This window comes from Schistocerca serialis, chromosome 1 (genome assembly GCF_023864345.2).
Source record: "Schistocerca serialis cubense isolate TAMUIC-IGC-003099 chromosome 1, iqSchSeri2.2, whole genome shotgun sequence".
NCBI classification, from domain to species: Eukaryota; Metazoa; Arthropoda; class Insecta; order Orthoptera; family Acrididae; genus Schistocerca; species Schistocerca serialis.
Window position 1 is genome coordinate 491,310,023 of NC_064638.1, and position 20,961 is coordinate 491,330,983.

At 39.4% G+C, this 20,961-nt stretch overlaps 1 protein-coding gene across 2 annotated transcripts in view; it reads left to right on the forward strand.

Moving 5' to 3' along the window:
- The window catches only part of LOC126473890 (intraflagellar transport protein 122 homolog), a 228,456-nt gene that overhangs the window by 196,474 nt on the left and 11,021 nt on the right, over window positions 1–20,961 (forward strand). Inside the window, exon 24 of one of the 2 annotated variants that reach the window (XM_050101240.1) lies at window positions 14,171–14,301. The exons of the other annotated variant lie outside the window; for it this stretch is intronic. Within the exon in view, the coding sequence (XP_049957197.1) occupies window positions 14,171–14,194 (24 nt within the window). The 3' untranslated portion in view covers window positions 14,195–14,301. Of the gene's footprint in view, window positions 1–14,170; window positions 14,302–20,961 lie in introns of those variants that run through there. 2 annotated transcript variants of the gene reach the window in all.

Sequence of the window (20,961 nt, forward strand, 5' to 3'; positions counted from 1 at the left end):
TTTCCCTTACCAGCAGACTTGACCAAAATTTATTTGAATGATTACAGATAAAAATTATTATGTGTTATTTGTGAATAACAAACAGATAGATATTCCAAGCATTATTCATTTACATGAATAAAAACATTTATCCGTCATCTGTGAATAAAAAGCATTACAAATAATAGAAAATTTGAAATGACATTTATTGCTCTAGCACTTCGTTAATTATTTTAAAAAATGTACATTTTGTTGCTTTTAAATTAGTTTTCAGAACAATTTCTTTTTCAAACATCTGGTAGAAATTTTATTTTATTTTCTGAGATTTGCTGTTGTGACATACTAAACAAAATACATTCTCTGTCTTCAGATAGGTTATCGATGTGTTGGAATCGTCTTTATTTCAGGATAATGATATAAGTGTTTCAAATTACAATCTTTTTTAACAAAAACTGGAAAGTTTTTAATTCCCCTGTAGTTTTGGTAAATAACTTTGTTGTGATTCCATGATTCCACATTATCTTCAACTTCCAAATCACTTCAAAATAAATTTTATTTTTTCATTTTCTTCTATATTTCTTTGCCTATTACATGTCTACAGTTTGCTGTAAGCCTCTCTTGTTCAAGTTCAGCCATACAGGTGAACTATTTATGTTTTATTGTTGGTAAGCTGTTAACTGCAATAATTGCTGATGTTTAGAAAGGTGAAAAAGTCTTCTGATGACCTCTTGACAGCTTCTCAATAAAAAAAGCTGTCAGTCTGCTGCAATATTATGAACTTTATTTTGTATTATCTTTCAAAACTTTTCATTCTCAAAACTCTAGACAACTGCATTGATCCATGCTGGATTGAAAAACTATTCCATCTTCTAATGGAAAGCTTACTCAGAGTTAACCCTAAAACTTTCAGATGACTTTGAATGTCCAGCAACATTCTGCCTACATTTTAGGAGACTATATTTAAAGTGTGTTGATGATAGTCATTAGCAACCACTGGGTTCTTACTTTGTTCAGTCAATTTTTAGCATTAAAATCATGAATGAAATGCATAATTACATCAATGAGACATCCATATCCAGTAGTGTTAGCAATCTTGGTACAGTGGAGGAAGTGTCGCATATTAAGAGCTTCTGTTGATGCATTCTCAATTTTAGCTGCTTATGTAGAGTACATCCACATGTTAGCAGGTGGAGGGTGTTCTGTTGGCAAGTGCAGAGTCAGTTAAAATGGGCTGTACCAGTAGTGTAAATGCTAAGGTCATCTGCCAGTGGAGTATTTTTATGTTGCTTTTGCTAAACTGTAAAGCAAGAAAAGCTCTGCTCAACCTGAAGGTTGGTTTGAACACTGCATTACTGTAATAGGCACAATGGCATGCCCTTCACCTCAGAACCGACTTGTACAGCCAGGTAGAGGTGGAAATACAGTTAAATATGAAGGGCTTATTTCAATAGTGGTATAAGGCCATTGCCTCCACTTTTCTGCCTGTAATGCTTCTGCAATTAATGATCCAAACAAACAGAAAGAAAGGTTCATCTCTAGCAATAAGCCATTTGCTTGAATATTTCTGGTATCTCAACTGAAGATTTTTCACCGCTCATTTAACTTTAGGACTCTGTGTCTCACAATGAACAAAAATGGACGTGTACCACTATTGAAATAAGCCCTTCAAATGTACTCTGAAATGTAGCGCAACTTGGTGTGGCGCTTTTCTCGTCATTGATGCAGATGATTGAAGCAATAAGTTACAATGGCGGATCAAACACCAAACTTTCAGCTTTGTTGTAAGGAACTTAACCACCGAGGCACATTTCTGTATAAATGATTAATAATTTATTTATCAAATGGGAAGTGCACTGGGCAGAGAAAACAAATAGTAGTTATAGAGTTCTGTACAAACAGTTAACAAAGAAAATATGGTGACATTCTAAATTTTCTTATTTAAGATATGAATAATTTATTTGTGAATTTTCTTTTTTTAAATGATGTACTTATTTGAATAATTGTCTAGATAGAAATTTATTCGAATAATGCCTATCTCTGCTTACCACTAAATCTTTTGCTTCCTTCCTCTTTCTCGTGACTGCAGTTACTATTGTCAACTGTACTGAGTCTTGTTGGTTCATTTTCTCGATGTACTCATGAGAGCCAACTTACTGTTTAGCCTCATTGAAGTTTTTTTTTATTTTTTTATTACGAACATAGTTGACAGTGTAATACCTTACCATGCTTCTCAATGTAAATGTTTTCCATTTGCTCTATCCAGAATATGTCTCAGTGTCAGTGTGGTTTTAGCTGCAGACTGAATGCAAGCACTATTTCATCAGATATTCATGTGCACAGATTTACAGTTCCACGGCTAAATCAGTGATGTTCAGTAACATTCAGTATTTTAGTATCTCATTAATTTTCATTATACATAGTGATACTCAATTGCTGTGGTCATAATTGATGAATCACAGATACCCAGAATACACTTTCTCTGTAGGGAACTTGGAAAATTGTTAGGTATGAAGAAGTTCTAATTGTAAATGCATTCCAATGCTAACTAGGGCTATGAGTGGCACTATATTGTGACAAAGCTGTATAGAGTCCAAGTTCCATTAGCCACGTGGCAGGGCCACTCAGTGAGTTGTGCCACTCAGTGATACCAAGTGCAGAAACTGCCGGGTGCGTGCCCCAGGAATGTGTGAAAAACTAGTGAGGGGCAGTGAGTGCTTCTCACATGTTTTGCCACACAGATGCTGTGCACTAGTGCCCATGGGGCAGCACTGGTACAGCCTAGCCTAGCCAGTGGACAATGCCCATGATAGTTGTTAAGAAACCAAATGGATCACTTACAATTTGTGAGGATTTTAAGTCTTCCATTAATGCTGAAGCTAATGTAGATCTGTATCCCATCCCTAGGCTAGAGGGACATTTTTTTTCCAAGACAGATCTCTCTTATGCCTATTTTCATTTGCCTGTAGATGAACAGACAAAATATTTTTCGGTTACGTACTTTTCTATGGTACTAAGTTTCACTTCATCACTGATCACAAGCCCCTCATTTTGATATTTGGTCCAAATTCAAAACTTCCCAATAAGACTGTGCAGCAGTTGCAACAATGGGCATTGTTCTTTAGTAACTACAACCATAAGATTCATCATTAGCCCACCAAGCAGCACTCAAATGCCGATGCAGGTGCCTGCTTGCACTGTGGCCTAGGTGCTGTGTTTAACAGGCATGAAGTTTTAACTTAGGATGCCAAGTAACGACACAGCCTTGAATTCCTAATTATGGCATGCAAAGTACCAATAGAATCAGGTCATGATCAGCTACTCTGCAGGGTGATGTCTGCTGTACAACAGGGTGGGCCGGAGCACCTGCCAAAGGGTGCAAGCCCAGAATGGCACACGTATTTTGTGCTGCAACAGTGGGTTAATGCAACAGATGGTACCTTATTGTTAGCCACAGACAAATCTGACTGTCATGTGGTAATTCTGCTCATGCTCTGCTCTCACTTACTGAAGCCACTCCACACTGCACATTGGTGAAACTGCAGAATGAAATCTGTAGCACAGCATCAAGTGCAGTGGCCTAATGTTGCCACCACCCTAGAACATAAGATGTGGAATTGCAGGGCCTGCACCCACAACGCATCAGCCCTGGCACATTGCTTCAACCTTTGTCCATGCCCTAACCACCTCTGGCACAGAGTATATATTGATTTCCCCGTATGCTTCTGGGGAGAAATGTGGTTACTAGTTGTCAACATCATTCTCTAACTTTTCATATGTGGCTCAAGCAGCTATCACCACCACAGCAATTATTATCCATGCCCTCTCCATATATTTCAACAACAATTTGCAATAACAGCTCTCATTTCACATTACCTACATTTCAGGATGTTTGTAAACAAAGCAGTATTGAGCACTTTACCACCATCCCTTTCCATCAGCATTCATTTGAGAAGCTTAGTGTATGGTCTGAACCTTCAAAATGCAGATGTACAAGGTAATGATGATAGCCAACAACAAGCACTCACCAGGTTGCTTGCAACCTACCAGCTACTGTCATAACTGGACATACTCCAGCCAAAATTTTACATAGGTGCAGACATCACATGCTCTTTGACCTGCTGCGCCCAACTCAGTGGGCCCGCCACTCATGCACACATCCTTATTGCCACGTGGGCTCCAAAGTATGAGTTTACACTTTGGCTGTAATCCTGGGTTGTCCCAAGGTGGTGTCATCAGCAATAGGAGGTGACAAATGTTTGACGAGGTAGCCAACCAGGAGCACATAGTCAGGCATCGAAATCTGACCACAACCAGATGTCCCTGACCCTTAGCAGCCAACTGGGCACCACGTACGCAAATCGCGTCTGAGACAAGCCTGCCCAACAGCCTGCCTGCTACCACCACAACATTAAGCCTCATTTTAGTTGCCAGCTGGAAGTCAACAATGATTATTGATAGGAGCTCTCGTGAACACCAGAAACACTCTCACCAAACAATGGGTGGAGGTTGAGCATTCTCAGACTGGGGTGACTGTGGAGGCCGAATTGATATTAAATAGGGAGTTTAGTATCTGACAATAATTTGGGTTCCCTGCCCTGCCAGAGTACCGATATGGAGGAAAGGTTGGATATACTGGGGCTTCGTACCACAGCTACAAGCTTGTTCCCATGAAGAGTGCCACCACTGCTGTTTGATCATGTGAGCTTGTCAACAAATGGAATGATGTCTATAAATACTGCAACCCCAGATTTTTTCTATTCTATGAAGCCTTCACTGCATGTCATTGGTAGCAGGGTAATTGACTTTGGCCATGTTTATTGATTTGGATTGCTACCTGGACTTTTTGATTACACTTGTGACAGTTTTCACTATGCTCTGGACTTTGCTTCTGGCTAGCCATTGACTGTGTGAACTCTGCCATTGTTGACCACAGGAACTGCCTATTTGTTCCACTGGTCTCTGCATCACTGCCAGTGCAAGTGATCATAAACTGTGTTCTTACCTGCACCAAGTAGGATAGAAAACAAACTCTACATAAAAATTATTTTCGTATCTTGTGTTGTAATTGTATACATCACAGTTCAGCTGAAACAAATTTGTAATGCCGGCAACTGAATTCACTATGGAGTAATTGTATCGAGAAGTGAGTGTAATTTCAAGACCCTTAAAAAGATTTCTGCAGGACATATGGTTAGCTACTTTACCAAATACTCTTACTGCTTGCTCCTGCTGAATATACGCTTTATTTATTTTAAGTGCCCTTTCCCAGAAGGAAATAGCTATGTCAGGTATGTTTGAATTCATCCTCTCCTTTCTTATATGTTGAAAATGGAAGTGTAGCTCTTTACAAACTTTCACCAACTTTGGATGAATTTCCGTTGGTGATAAACTGCCCAAACTAAAAAAAACATGCGATGACTCTGTATTTCAGTTATCCAATTGAATGGAGCACATACAAAATTAGTACTTTAAACTGATCAAGAAACTGCCAAATACTATTCACAAAGCAGAGAAATATTAATTTGCACAAGTCTTGTCATTAATGCTATCATTATAATTTTTATTCAGACAAATGCCATCTGAAAAGCATCATTTATTCTAAAAATTTTAACTATTACTAGCTAAATAATAGACATAGTGTATGACTTTCTAAAGACAAAATCTAGAAGCTGTCCCTGATGGTGAGTACAGCAACTAATACTTGTTCAGTGAGATATAGACATATTTGACTTTGCACACTATCTTGTATGAGGAACAACTGCAGTGATAAATAGACATCTTGAATAATAACCACTTGGACTGATCAAGGTGGCACAGTGGTTAGCACACTGGACTTGTATTCGGAAGGACAATGTCCAGCCATTCTCATTTAGGTTTTCTGTGATTTCCCTAAATCACTTCGGGCAAATTCTGGGATGGTTCCTTTGACAGGGCATGGCCGATTTCCTTCCCCATATGTCCCTAATCTGAAGGGAGTCATGACCTCGCTGTTTGGTCCCCTTCCTCAAATTAATCAACCAACCACTTGGCTGTTCTTGTAAATGATTTATTTAATGACCAATTTCATAGCCTCGAAGCCACATCATCCAGTTAAATATGATAAATCATAAAATTAAGATTGCAACATGGACAGGACCCAGCATTCCTTGTATATGAATAAATGACACAATTAGCCAATCGTCAGGTAAGCAGAAAGTGTGGGTCCACATTTCCTAAAACATGCCATGAAGCCAAATCAACAATAGTACCCGAACGTGACTGGTTAACCATTGGATATGAGCCCTTATATCTAATGGTTAACCAGTTGTGTTTGGTCTTTTCTGTTTACCTCATGATCCACTAACTGTGTCATTTATTCATAGACAAGGATTTCGGTCCTGTCTGTGTTGCAACTGTAATGTCGCATTTCACCAAATGCAACCTGATGATGTTGCTTCCAGGCTATGAAACCAGTCGTTTAATTTCTGACTTTGCTGTTAACTTCATCACAATGAATTTCTTCCAACATTGTATGTTACATCAGTAAACTTTGATAACAAGTGGATGTTCATTGCACCACGGATACTGCATTAAAGATGATAGAGTTCTAGTTTATATTAAAATTGCTTATTAAAAAAAAAAAAAAAAAAAAAAAAAAAAAAAAAAAAAAAAAAAAAAAAAAAAAATGAATATACACTCCTGATCAATATGATGTGTTGTGTGCTACTCTATCTTGTGCAAGCCTCTTCTTCTCTGAGTAACTACCACAACCTACATCCTTCTGAATCTGCTTAGTGTATTCATCTCTTGGTCTCCCTCTATGATTTTTACCCTCCACGCTGCCCTCCAATACTAAATTTATGATCCCTTGATGCCTCAGAACATGTCCTACCAACCGATCCCTTCTTCTAGTCAAGTTGTGCCACAAACTTCTCTTCTCCTCAATCCTATTCAATATCTCCTCATTAGTTATGTGATCTACCCATCTAATCTTCAGCATTCTTCTGTAGCACCACATTTCGAAAGCTTCTGTTCTCTTCTTGTCCAAACTAGTTATCGTCCATGTTTCACTTCCATACAGGGCTACCCTCCATACAAATACTTTCAGAAATGACTTCCTGACACTTAAATCTATACTCGATGTTAATAAATTTCTCTTCTTCAGAAATACTTTCCTTGCGATAGCCAGTCTACATTACATATCCTCCCTACTTCGACCATCATCAGTTATTTTGCTCCCCAAATAGCAAAACTCATCTACTGCTATAAGTGTCTCATTCCCTCAGCATCACTTGATTTAATTCGACTACATTCCATTATCCTCGTTTTGCTTTTGTTGGTGTTCATCTTGTATCTTCCTTTCAAGACACTGTCCATTCCATTCAGCTGCTCTTCCATGTCCTTTGCTGTCTCTGACAGAATTACAGTGTCATTGGCAAACCTCAAAGTTTTTATTTCTTCTCCATGGATTTTAATTCCTACTGCAAATTTTTCTTTTGTTTCCTTTACTGCTTGGTCAATATACAGATTGAATAACATTGGGGATAGGCTACAACCCTGTCTTACTCCCTTCTTAACTACTGCTTCCCTTTCATGTCCCTTGACTCTTTATAACTGCCATCTGGTTTCTGTACAAATTGTAAATAGTCTTTGGCTCCCTGTATTTTACCCCTGCCATCTTCAGAATTTGAAAGAGAGTATCCCAGTCAACATTTTCAAAAGCTTTTTCTAAGTCTACAAATGCTAGTAACGTAGGTTTGCCTTTCCTTAGTCTTATTTCTAAAATAAGTTGTAGGATCAGTATTGCCTCACATGTTCCAAAATTTCTACGGAATCCAAACGGATCTTCCCCGAAGTCGGCTTCTACCAGTTTTTCCATTCATCTGTAAAGAATTAGTGTTAGTATTTTGCAGCCATGACTTCTTAAACCGATATTTTGGTAATTTTCACACCTGTTGACACCTGCTGTCTTTGGGATTGGAATTATTATATTGTTCTTGAAGTCTAAGGTTATTTCGCCTGTCTCATACATTTTTCTCACCAGATGGTAGAGTTTTGTCATGGCTGGCTCTCCCAAGGCTATCAGTAGTTCTAATGGAATGTTGTCTACTCCCAGGGCCTTTTTTTGACTTAGGTCTTTCAGTGCTGTGCCAAATGCTTCACGCAGTATCATATCTCCCATTTCATCTTCACATACATCCTCTAGCTATCCTTGCTTAGCTGTTTTGCACTTCCTGTCAATCTCATTTTTGAGGCGTTTGTATTCCTTTTCGCCTGCTTCGTTTACTGCATTTTTATATTTTCTCCTTTCATCAATTAAATTCAACATCTCTTCTGTTACCTAAGGATTTCTACTAGCCCTCATCTTTTTACCTGTGTGATCCTCTGCCACCTTCACTATTTCATCTCTCATAGCTGCCCATTCTTCTTCTACTGTATTTCTTTCCCCTCTATTTGTCAATCATTCCCTAATGTTCTCTCTGAAACTCTCTACAACCTCTGGTTCTTTCCAGTGTGACATATTTACTCAAATATATTTCTATTATTAAATAAATAGAATTGAAACCTCCCTTTGATACACCAGGAAACACAAGTATGTGATACAAATTCTGTCCTGTGTGGCACACTTTTAGTCAAGCAGTGGGAAATAGTCCTAACAGTAACATCACAACAGTTTGTTTTCCATAGCAGAATTTAAGGAAGTGATTTATTAGAAAATGGCATGATATGTCTGTTTCAGTAAATGACTGGTTGAAATCTCCACCTAGTATTTCAGAATTATCTGAGTCTTTTAGGTCTTTGTCAGATTTCATGGAGTTTTCCAGGTAAAATCAATTTTCATGGCCTACACATACTGCCTAAGGGGAATATAGTGACCATCTTATAAATAAAGTTATTATGTTGCATCAATTAAGAATCCTACAAAATTGTCATTAGATTGTCTGTTTACACTTATCCTTTTTCTTTTGTTCTAAACAGATTATCAGATGATAGCTTAAGTGAAAGCTAATTACAACACCATTTGTGTGAGTTGAAACTGAGAAAATGCAATAAAAGAAAATCAGTTTCCTTGACAATTCTGTGGAAAAAGTTTTCAGTTCTGAGTATTTTCTTTGGTGATGAGTGTGTTCTGGAACCAGAGTTGCTTGCACAGTCGATTTAATCAACACAGCAAAATTTGGAAACATTGGAGGGAATAAGTTTCAGTATCATATCCAAAACATCTTCTTACCATTTGCAGAAAATAATTCTTTGCATTTGTTGAACTTTTAGACTGAACATAATGACGCCTCTTTAAGAGGCTGGCAAAAAGACTGTTAATATAATTCAGATTCCACCCAGAAATAATAATGTGATTCAGCCTCTTGACAATATAATTTCCTATAGCTCTTTGTCATTTCAGGTTTATCAGTGGAACAATATTGTTAAATTTCAGGCATGTCTGCATTGTCAGTTTGCGTCACCACATTTTATGAATTTGATCAAGTATGCCTGGTATGCAGCAGAGTATGCAGAACAACAGCCACAGCAATTTCTTACTACATTCCATTTCCGCTTAAATGAAACTAGTAATTGCTGTGAAATGTCTGAATGCATTACCTTTTCTTTTATCAGATAAGCCTGATGTAAGGAAAATATTTACTTGTGTCCTCCAGTAGACATTTCATATTTTTGCGGTGATTACAGGGAATAAACAAGGAGCAGTTTCATTGTTTGGTTGACTTTCTGGCTCTGCCCGAATGTATCAAAGATAGATAGATGTACTTGACTCACAGTAAGATCATACGTCCCAAACCCTTTTACAGAGAAATTCTACAAAATTTGGTCCGCCAGTATGAGTTGTAATTGTTAGAAAAGTTGAAGAAAATGCAGAATGGTCACTCATTCTGAAAGAATGAACTACACTGACCCTGACTTTAGTATTGTTGTTGTTGTTGTTGTTGTTGTTGTTGTTGAGCTCTTCAGTCCTGAGACTGGTTTGATGCAGCTTTCCATGCTACTCTATCCTGTGCAAGCTTCTTCATCTCCCAGTACCTACTGCAACCTACATCCTTCTGAATCTGCTCAGTGTATTCATATCTTGGTCTCCCTCTACGAATTTTACCCTCCACGCCGCCCTCCAGTACTAAATTGGTGATCCCTTGATGCCTCAGATACTTATAGTGTAACTGCTCTAATAAATACCTTATGTGCACCAAGGGGTTGCATGTCTTCCAAATCGAGGAGAGAACACAGAAGCTGAAAATGACTAAAAGTATTATTTTGAGGTGAAGAAGAAACTTAAGTCTCCTACATTTACAAAAGTTTTATCACGCAGTCCTCAGAAAGTCTTTGAGGAAAGAATTGTATCAACACAAACTCAGGTGATACTAGCAAAATAAATTCTCATAATATTGCATTACAAAAGTAAAGTGCTAAAAAGGCTGCTTTGCCTCCACACCAGCTCAAGCCTTAGCTCCACTTGGCATTTGCAAAATAAATTGAACCAAAGAAAGTGTCTCTCAATCTAAATTGATTCAACAGAAGAAAACAAAAGAGAAGTAATGAAATGCCAAGAAAACAGTCAAACAATGCGGACCTGATGGCACTTGCCATATAAAATGATGAAGACTTTGTGATCCACAGTGAGATCTGTGACTCATCATCCTCTTAGTTCTTCTCTTCCTAGACGGGGAAAAGGAAAGCTATCTCGCTGATAAACGGCTCCTGTACTACAGTGGAATATGCATAGGTTCAGGAGACAGGTATGGAATGTAAGTGTTAGCATACGTAAAAATCATGTGCTTATATCTACAGGGTGCAAATTTTAAATTATTCTATTGACCCTGCACTTAGGAATACATGTTCCACAAAAGGGATAAACTCAATTGGAACATAATAATCCACCCCAGTCTCTCTTCACAATAGCTATGCACGTAGTTGCTGTAATAGTTCATATTCAATATAATGTTATATTTTTTACCAGTCAACAAAGGAATTTTTGAGCATGTACTGCCTAGCCTTTTTTTTTTATTAGTAAGGCAACCACCAAACTGACAATAAAGACAAACAACAAGTGTGTACTGTCAATATACTGTAACATATTGTAGAATACACCATGCAACATAGTATTTCTGACTTTGTTTTACCATATTTAGAACTTGAATTCTTACTCCAAGGACAGTTCCTAAAAAGTCTGTAGGTACGAGCTTGCTCTATAATATATGCCTAGCTTTTGCCACCCATCTGGCCTGTTTATTTATTTACGCAGTTTATGTCACATTGCAAAACTTGATCAGTCCATATACACTATAGTCTTCAGAGTACTAGCTAGACATGCTTTGTTGGCTTCTTCTGATCACAAATATTTTTCACTCTTTCCAATCAGGTAGCCTCTTCTTCATCAGAAATTCAGATTCTTTTTGTTTAAATTCTCATATCAGCACTTCTTAGAACCCTGCTCTCTTCTAATTCTGTGTTTTGTTGCAGTGTTATATTCAACTCTTCTAAATTGTACTGGACTTCTTTAAGCATATTTTCTTGGTTTTATTTATCAAAAATTAGTTCAATTGTTGTTGCACTAGTGTGATTCAGAAAATTTTTTATATATGGCAAAACATGCAATTTTACTCTTTCATATTGTAATTGCATCAAATATTGACTCATGTACACAATACACATCTTTGTTGAGTAACAGTCGCCATTGTCCTTTACTGGATTTGAAGCTTTTTGAACTTGATGATTGTTTTCATGATCTTTCTGCCCATTTTTTGCCATTTTTCTGTTGTTCCTTTGATTTTCAACCATAAAGATTCGCCTGCTTTAATTGCAGAGCTGTAGTGTTTGATTATGGCATTCATGAAGAGAGATTTCTTCTTATATGTTGGCCAATATATTTGTTGTGCTTGTTTCAGTTTCATTTTTTATATTCTGCTCGTGTTCTCTCATTTGAGTCCCAAGTTACGATTTCCCCCAAGGTATTTGAACTTATTTACAACCTTAACTAAAGTATAATGTGGCCAGTTTATAATATTTTTTCAATCCTACCCTTCCTTCCTTTCTGTGTAGTTAATTTTTTTCACTGCCTCTGTGTGTTTATTGCACATAATTTCTTGTTCTTTTTTTCTTATTTATGATCCATTTCTACTAACCTCTACTTCCCTCCAAATCTTATTTGAAACCAGCAGTCCAGTTTATCCTCTCAGTCATTACAGTTTCTTGAGCAAGAGTCATGAATAACATTTCCTGTGAATTTTCCTTCATCTTTGAGTTTTTCCAATTTCTTTTCCTCAATTTCCTTTCTTTTTTACACTAGGAGGAACCCGTGCCATTTTATGTGCCTTTTATACAGAGTAAATACTTTTTTGTTCCATAATTGTAGAGATATTTGTGGATATAACACTTATAAGGAAAATAAAACACAGGATGCATATTTTGCATAATTGATGTGATAAGATTTATTGTTTCTCTGATCATAGTTGAAATGGCCCTCAAGGATGTGGAGCAAACCAAAAAAAATGAAACATATTTCATTTACAGATGAATACCATAGAAATATAAAGAAAAGTAATTAGCAAGTCTTTGTTGCCAATAATTGTCAAAAAGAAAGTGTATGCATTGTTAACGTTCAGTTGCATTGCAAAAGTAGCATGGCATGTGCCTGGGTAAATCTGTACAAAAGGATTGCCCAGAAGGTACTTTATTTCACTATAGTTCTTTTTAACTTTCATCACTTTAATCATGCTCACCTCAGCATAATTTAGTACAGTGCCAAAGATTGTGACATCATGCATGTATTCAAACCTGTAATCATCATCATTATCATCATCATCTTCTTCTTCTTCTTCTTCTTCTTCATCAGCACCTACTCATCCCTCAGAATGATCCTCAATACAAAGCTGGATGGTTCTTTTAATCATTTGTATCTCATTAAAAATAGTGTATAAAAGCCAAGCTCTCAGTTGTCTGAAACATTCTACACAGTCACACAAATAATGTTTTATGCACAAACTTGAAAGCATTAATTTTTTGCAGTTGCCCTTTCTAAGTTTACAAAAACCATACTGCTCCAGCTTGTTCCTCTTTGCAATAGTCTCTTAATATACTGCTTTCTGCACTTCAAAAAACTTCTCATGCTTTGATACTGCTATTCCTTTTGATGAGGTCTTGAAATAAGTTTTTCAAGTAACTTCCATATTAATGTATTATGCAGGTTGTTATGATATTTAGTAGGTACCAGTGATCTCCACCTAAACTGAGTGTCAACATGCAGCTTTCTAAGCATGCTGGGCAAAGATCCTGGTGCTTTGTTCCTTGCCTAAACACAATACAGCAACCATAAAGTGTCATTAGAATGCAAAAGAAAATGCTTTTCATTTCTGTGCCCAAAGTATATCTATTAAATTGGATCTTCCAGATTTTTGAAGAGCAAAACGGACTACTTCATTGCTACTGCAAATGGTGACAGATCTGCGTATCATTTCAAAACTCAAGTGTGATAAAGATATTGACAGGCAGAGAAGAATATTTGTTCTGCTTTATTTGTCCTTATTCTTTATTTTCACATACGCTTTACCCATTCATTCCATTATCAAGCAAAATGGTGCTATGAGATGCAGCAGAAGTAGATAAACTAGATTACTCAATACAGATATGTATAAGTCATAAAATGAAGTGTCTTGAGCAATGCCGATGTCTCTCAAACTAAGTTCAAATAATTTGCTCAGATGGGCCACTATGATTATAAAATTTATGAATGCATAGTGCAAGAATTTCTTAAGTACTGTCTTTAACAGTACTTTTAAATCTAAAGCAAACTGCATCTTAACATATTTAGTACCTCAATCAGTGTATTACCTAAGAGGGTTTACATTGCCACTCAGTGTCATGAAGACAAATAAAGCAAATGTGATAATGTATTTCCGCCAGGAAGATAATCTGCACTTTACTACATGTGTCAGTCTAGGTATCAAAAAGACGTGTGCAACGTGATGATAATGGATTTCCGAAACAGTGCTACAAATGATTGTTAATATCCTTCAGAATATACACAGTCATAATGCCTTCACCATTTTAATTTAATAATTATTTTCTGTTAGCATTTGCAGCAACAAAAGTATGAGAGAGACAATAAAATTCTTAGCTTATGTGAAGGAAGGAATTATTTTGGTTATGTGGGGTCATCTAATCTAGCATCATTATATTGTGTTGATCTGATGGTTTCTTGCTTCAGATACTGTTACAGTCAACAACTTAAACAATGAAAAATCCAGGATGAAGTAATGACAATATTAGGAAAAAGATATATATAATGAAAATGTTGAATCGCAGACAGGCACTACAAAAAAAGACTGCTAAACAGGTAAGTTTTCAGCAAAAAAGCTTTCTTCTGAATTAGCACAACACACACACACACACACACACGCACATATTCATGCAGATGCAACTCTCACACACATGACTACTTCTCTGCCGAGGCCGGGCCGCGAGCAACTGCACATGATGGGATAAGTAATCTGGGTGGTGGGGGCCAGGAGGAGGCTGGGAGGGGGAGAGATAGCAGGGTAGGGGTGGGGACATTAAAATTCTGCTAGTGGGAGCATACAGTGACGAGGAGAGGGGGGGGGGGGAGGGGGGAGGACAGGGTAGGGCAGGTAGGTGCAGTTGGGAAGTTTGATGGAGAAGCAGAAGCAGTGGTGGGCAGGAGTGGGAAATGAGAGAAATAAAAATACTGTGGGTGCATTGGTGGAATATAAGGCTGTGTAGTGCTGGAATGCGAACAGCGAAAGGGGTATATGGGTAAAAGACAATGACTAACAAAGGTTGAGGCCAGTAGTGTTATGAGAACATAGGATATATTGCAGAGAAAGTTCCCACCTGTGCAGTTCAGAAAAGCTGCTGTTGGTAGGAAGGATCCTGATGGCACAGGCTGTGAAGTAGTCATTGAAATGAAGAACATTGTGTTGGGCAGCATGCTCAACAACTGGGCAGTCCAGCTGTTTCATGTCCGCAGTTTGTCGGTGGACATTCTTGTGCATAGACAGCTTGGTCGTTGTCGTACCCACTTAGAATGCAGCACAGTCGATACAGCTTAGCTTGTAGGTCACATGACTGATTTCACAGTTAGCCCCTCCTTTGATGAGATGTGACAAGACTAGAGTAGGTGGTCATGGGAGGATGTATGGACAGGTCTTGCACCTAAGTCTTTTTCAGGGATATGAGCCATGAGGCAAGGGGTTCAGAGCAGAGGACATGTATGGATGGATGAGGATATTGTGTACATTTGGTTGCAGTAGAATACCACTGTGGGAGGCGTCGGAAGGATAGTGGATACGACATTCCTCATTTTAGGGCACAATGAGAGGTAATTGAAACCCTGACTGAGAATGTGATTCAGTTGTTCCAGTACTGGGAGGTACTGAGTCATGAGGGGAATACTCCACTGTCGCCAGACATCGGGACTTTGGGTCTTGGTGAGTGACTGGAGAGGTTAGGCGCAGGAGATTTGTTTCAGTACAGGGTAGGGAGGGTAATTACGGTCTGTGAAGGCCCCAGTGAAATCCTAGGTATATTTCAAGAGGGACTACTTGTCACTACAAACGCAATGGTATGTGTGGCTTGGCTGTATGGAAGGGACTTCTTAGTATGGGATGGGTGGCAGCCAGTGAAGTGGAGGTTTTGCTGGTGGTTGTTAGGTTTGTTGTGGACAGAGGTATGATGTAGCCATCTTTGATTGGAGGTCAGCATTAAGGAAGTGGCTTGTTGGGTTGAGGAGGACAAGGTGAAGCAAATGGTGAAGAAAGAGTTGGAACCTCAATGTAGATAGGGTGTCCTCAGCCTCAGTCCAAATCATGAAGGTGCCATGAGTGAATCTGTACCAAGTGAGAGGTTTGGCATTCCTGGTGATTAAGAAGGATTCCTCTAGATGGCACTGAATAGGTTGGCATAGGATGTGGCTACTGCTTGCACCCATTGTCATATCCCAGATTTGTTTGTTGGTGATGCCTTCAAAGGAGAAGTAATTGTGGGTGATGTAGTTGGTCATGGTGACCAGGAAGGAGGTTGTAGATTTGAACTTGTAAGGACTGCAAAAGGTAGTATTCAATAGGGGCAAGGCTATGGGTTTTAGAGATGTTAGTGTAAAGGGAGGTGTCATCAGTAGTGACAAGCAGGGCACCATGTCGTAAAGGAACAGGGGCTGTGCAGAGTTGGTGGAGGATATGGTTGGTGTCTGTAGAAGGTAGGTTGCGAGTAATAGGCGGAAGGTGTTGGTCTGTGAGAGTAGAGATTCTCTCTGTGAGGGCACAGTATCCAGTCACAATGGGATGTCTTGGATGGTTGAGTTTATGGACTTTAGAAAGCATGTGGAAGGTAGGATTGCAAGAAATAGTAGAGGTGAGGAGAGAGAGAGAGAGAGAGAGAGAGAGAGAGAGAGAGAGAGAGAGAGAGAGAGAGAGAGAGAGACTCTGGGGAGAGTTTCAGGGATGGCCCTAAGGATTTGAAGAGAGGCCTGAGATCCTGCTGGATTTATGGAGTGGGGTCATTGTAGCAGGGTTTGTAGGTGGGTGAATCTGACTGCTGGCAGAGTTCTTCCACCAGGTAATCCTTGCAGTTCAAGAAAGCAGTGGTGGAGCCTTTCTCAACAGGTAGGATTATAAGGTCAGGATTGGTTTTCAGGCGATGGATTGCTGCTCTTTTTGTGGATGTCTGGTTAGCTTGCATATTGAGGGATATGGGAAATGAAATTGAGACAAGGTTTGAGGTTAAGAAATTCTGGAAATTCCAGAATTTCTTAACCTCAAACTGTGCCTCACGATAATTCCAAAATCCTGGAACATGCAAGCTAACCTTACATCCACAGAAAGAACTGCAATCCACTACCTAAAAATTGATCCTGACCTTATAATCCTACCTGCTGAAAAGGCTGTATCACTGTTGTTTTGAAGTGCAAGCATTACATGGCAGGACACCACCAGCTGTCAGATTCATTCATTTACAAACCCTGTCCCAGTGACCCCATCCGAGAAATCCAGAAAGATCTCCAGCATCTCCTCATATTCTTAGGCCCATCCCAGAACATCTCGCCAAAGTCTAACTCTCTCACATTCAGTCTGTTACCCACAACCTATCCTCCTACATAAAAGATACCAACCATTTCCTCCACCGACTCTCCACAGTTCCTGTTTCTTTATTACAGGATGCACTGCTCATCACTACTGATGCCACTACCCTTTATATTAACATATCTAATGCCAATGGCCTTGCTGCTATTGAACACTACCTTTTTCAGTGCCTAATAGAGTCCAAATCTACAACCTCCTTCCTGGTCAAATGATCAACTATATCCCCAACCACAATTACTTCTCCTTTGAAGGCATCACCTGCAAATAAATCTGGGATGTGGCAATGGGCATCTGCATGGCTCCATCCTATCGCTAACCTATTTATGAGTCAGAGGAATCCCAAACCCCGCACCTGGTTTAAATTCATTGATGACATCTTCGTGACCTGGATCGAGGGTGAAGACACACTATCCACATTCCTCCAGAACCTCAACTCCTTCTCCCCCATTCGCTTCACCTAGTCCTCCTCAACCCAACAAGCCACCTTCCTTAATGCTGACCTCTAAATCAAAGATGGCTACATCATACCTCTGTCAGCACCAAACATTCATTGCCTACCACCAATTCCATACCAAGAAGCCCTTCCATACAGCCTAGCCACACATGCCATTGCATCTGTAGTGACAAGTAGTCCCTCTTGAAATATACCAGGGATGTCACTGGGGCCTTCACAGACTGTAATTACCCTCCCCATCCCATACTGAAACAAATGTCCTGTGCCTTACCTGTCCAGTCATCCACCAAGACCCAAAGTCCCACCGTCTGGCCACAGTGGAGTATTCCCCTCATGACTCAGACCTCCCAGTACTGGAGCAACTGAATCACATTCTCCTCCGCGGTTTCAACTACCTCTCGTCATGCCCTGAAATGAAGAATGTTCTACCGACTATCCTTCCCATCCCTCCCACAGTGGTATTCTGCCGCCCAGCAAACCCTCACAATATCGTTGTCCATCTCTACACAACCCCTGCTCCCAACCCCTTGCCTCATGGTTCATATCCCTGTAATAGACCTAGATGTGAGACCTGTCCCATACATCCTCCTACCACCATCTACTCCAGTCTTGTCACAAGCATCACCTATCCCATCAAAGGAGGGGCTACCTGTGAAACCAGTAATGTGATCTACAGGCTAAACTATATCAACTGTGCTGCGTACTACATGGGCATGACAAGCTGTTTATTTGCATGAATGGCCACCAACAAACTGTGGCCAAGAAACAGCTGGAACACCCATTTGCTGTGCATGCTGTCCAACAAAAAAATGGTTCAAATGGCTCTGAGCACTATGGGACTCAACTGCTGAGGTCATTAGTCCCCTAGAACTTAGAACTAGTTAAACCTAACTAACCTAAGGACATCACAAACATCCATGCCCGAGGCAGGATTCGAACCTGCGACCGTAGCGGTCTTGAGGTTCCAGACTGCAGCCCCTTTACCCACACGGCCACTTCGGCCGGCCTGCTGTCCAACACAAAGTTCTTCATTTCGAGGACTGCTTCACAGTCTGTGTCATCTGGAGCCTTCCTACAAATACCAGCTTTATTGAATTGCACAGGAGGGAACTCTCCCTGAAATGTATCCTATTTTATTCTAACACTTCTGGCCTTAACCATCGTTACTCATTGTCCTCACGCATCTATCACAATCCCTGTTCCCATTCCAGCACTACACAGCTTTCTGTTCAACCAATGCACCCACAACCTTTTTATTTCTTTCGTTTTCCACTTCCACCCTCCACCACCTCTGCCCCCCCCCCCCCCTTCCCCCATCTAACCTCCCAACTGCACCTGCCTGCCCTACACTCTCTTTCCTTCATTCCTGTACGTTCCCACAAGCAGCAGTTTACTGTCCCCACCCCTACCCTGCTATCCCTTCCACTTCCCACCCCAGCCTCCTCCTTACCCCACCACCCACTTTGCTTCACCCATCATGTGCAGTTGCTCACAGTCTAGCCTTGGCAGCCAGTGAAGTGGTCATGGGTGTGAGAGTTGCATTTGCGTGAATATGTGTATGTGCGTGTTTTGTCTAATTCAGAAACAGTCTTTTTGTTGTGCTTGTCTGCAACTCAAAATTTCCTCTGTATGATGAGTACCAATCTATCCTGTTCATAATACCGTCAATACCGTAAAGTTTACCATCAAAAATAAGTAAATGGTCTGTACTGTGTACAGGCTGATTGGAGTCTTTCACTTAAGTACAATACAGTGGATGATGCCGAAACGGAAATGTGCAGGCAAGCGGAAGTATTTTGCTTCTATAGAGAATAATAGTCTGTACTCAGTAATATGCAGTCTCTTCTTAAGACATCTGAATTCTCAGAATGTTTTGATGTTGGAGAAAGGTTTCTTCATACCATGGTAAATTAATATTGAAGAATTTCTTATATACTTGGTTGGTGCTCTGCATACTTCATTATATTGTTTGAAAGGAAAATTGAGTTGAGACAACTAATAAATATGAGACAGGATGCTGGCCATTAAATATCTTCAGCAAGCAAAATGTTTAATACTGTTGATAGTAACATATAAAATTGGTGACACATTATCGTAATAGATTTCGGAACTGTATGTTCTTTCCTTGGGCAGGAGAGAGGGGTAAAATGGGAAGCTTAGAGAGGAAAGACAGATCACTCAGACCACAAAATGAGAGGCATCCAGCAGCAATGAGGACAGGGGTAGACAGTGAGAGAGCCCACTTGCTTCTACCAGCAGTGAGGATGAGGGTAGACAGTGAGAGGGACCCAGCAGCCAAATGACGGAGATGGTGAGCGACAGAAGAGTATGGTTACATCAACAGGGTGTTGCCTTTAGTGTCTGATGATGATTATTTGAGAAAATTTCTTCCATTATATTGTAGCATGTTGATAAGTGCCTTCAAAAACCCAAAATGTGTGTGTAATAGAAGCAAGAATATTTATTTAAATCTGCAAGTGATTTATGTGTAATATTGTGCCACTTTTCACGTGCAGGTCATTTTCGTTGTAATGTGGTAAGTTTCTGTTCTGCTATAATTTCTTCAGAGGAAAACATTGATAAGATAAAACAAATCCAGAATCATAATGTCTATGGAAAAACATTTCAATTTACCATGCTGTGAAATGAAGTGATTGTATAGCATTATTGGATTAGAGATCCCCCTCTGGTGTTGTTCGACCAACTGCTGATAGTTTACATATTTGATGCACTTGTTGAGATGTAACAGTCGGTCCCCAAGATAAGGAAATCTCCAACTCGGCCTACAACCAAATCTGACACTCAGAAATCTAGAGGCAGCAAAGCTAACCAGTAGAACACAAGCTGCAGACTATAGGCTATGAGTATCCCAGCTAATAACAATGATCTATGGACCCTCCCACAACTACCTGCCCCACTCCAGTCTTATAATAACAAGTACATACATACAAATTTCAGTCAAACATTTGTTAAGATGTGTGTAAAACGTAATAGAACACTATAGAGACCCACATACACTCAACACAATAATTGTTCAATGGAAAAGTCATACAATCTTAATTGACTGTCTTTTGACTGGGCTGCAACCAAACAGTTGGACAAATATCAGCTGATGGGCCATATGCACATGGCTGTGTATTATGGGGTACAAACACTTAACTAAACAGCCGATCTGCAATAGTTCAGATGGGCATTGTCATCAACAACATAGCTTTTTATTGAGAGAGTAGGAGAAAAAGGCCCAACCAAGAAAGATATCTAGTAAAAGAAGGAACTATGGGAAGAGTTCTTTCCAGAAGTTATTTCGGACAGGATGGATGATGAGGCAAAAAGTAGATTAAAAACAGAGTTCCTTTTTCATTATATGTCAATTTTTCCCCAAATCTTTAGTGTAGTTTGGTGTATCATTGTATTGTTGCAGTAATCATTATGATACGGTGCTTTAGA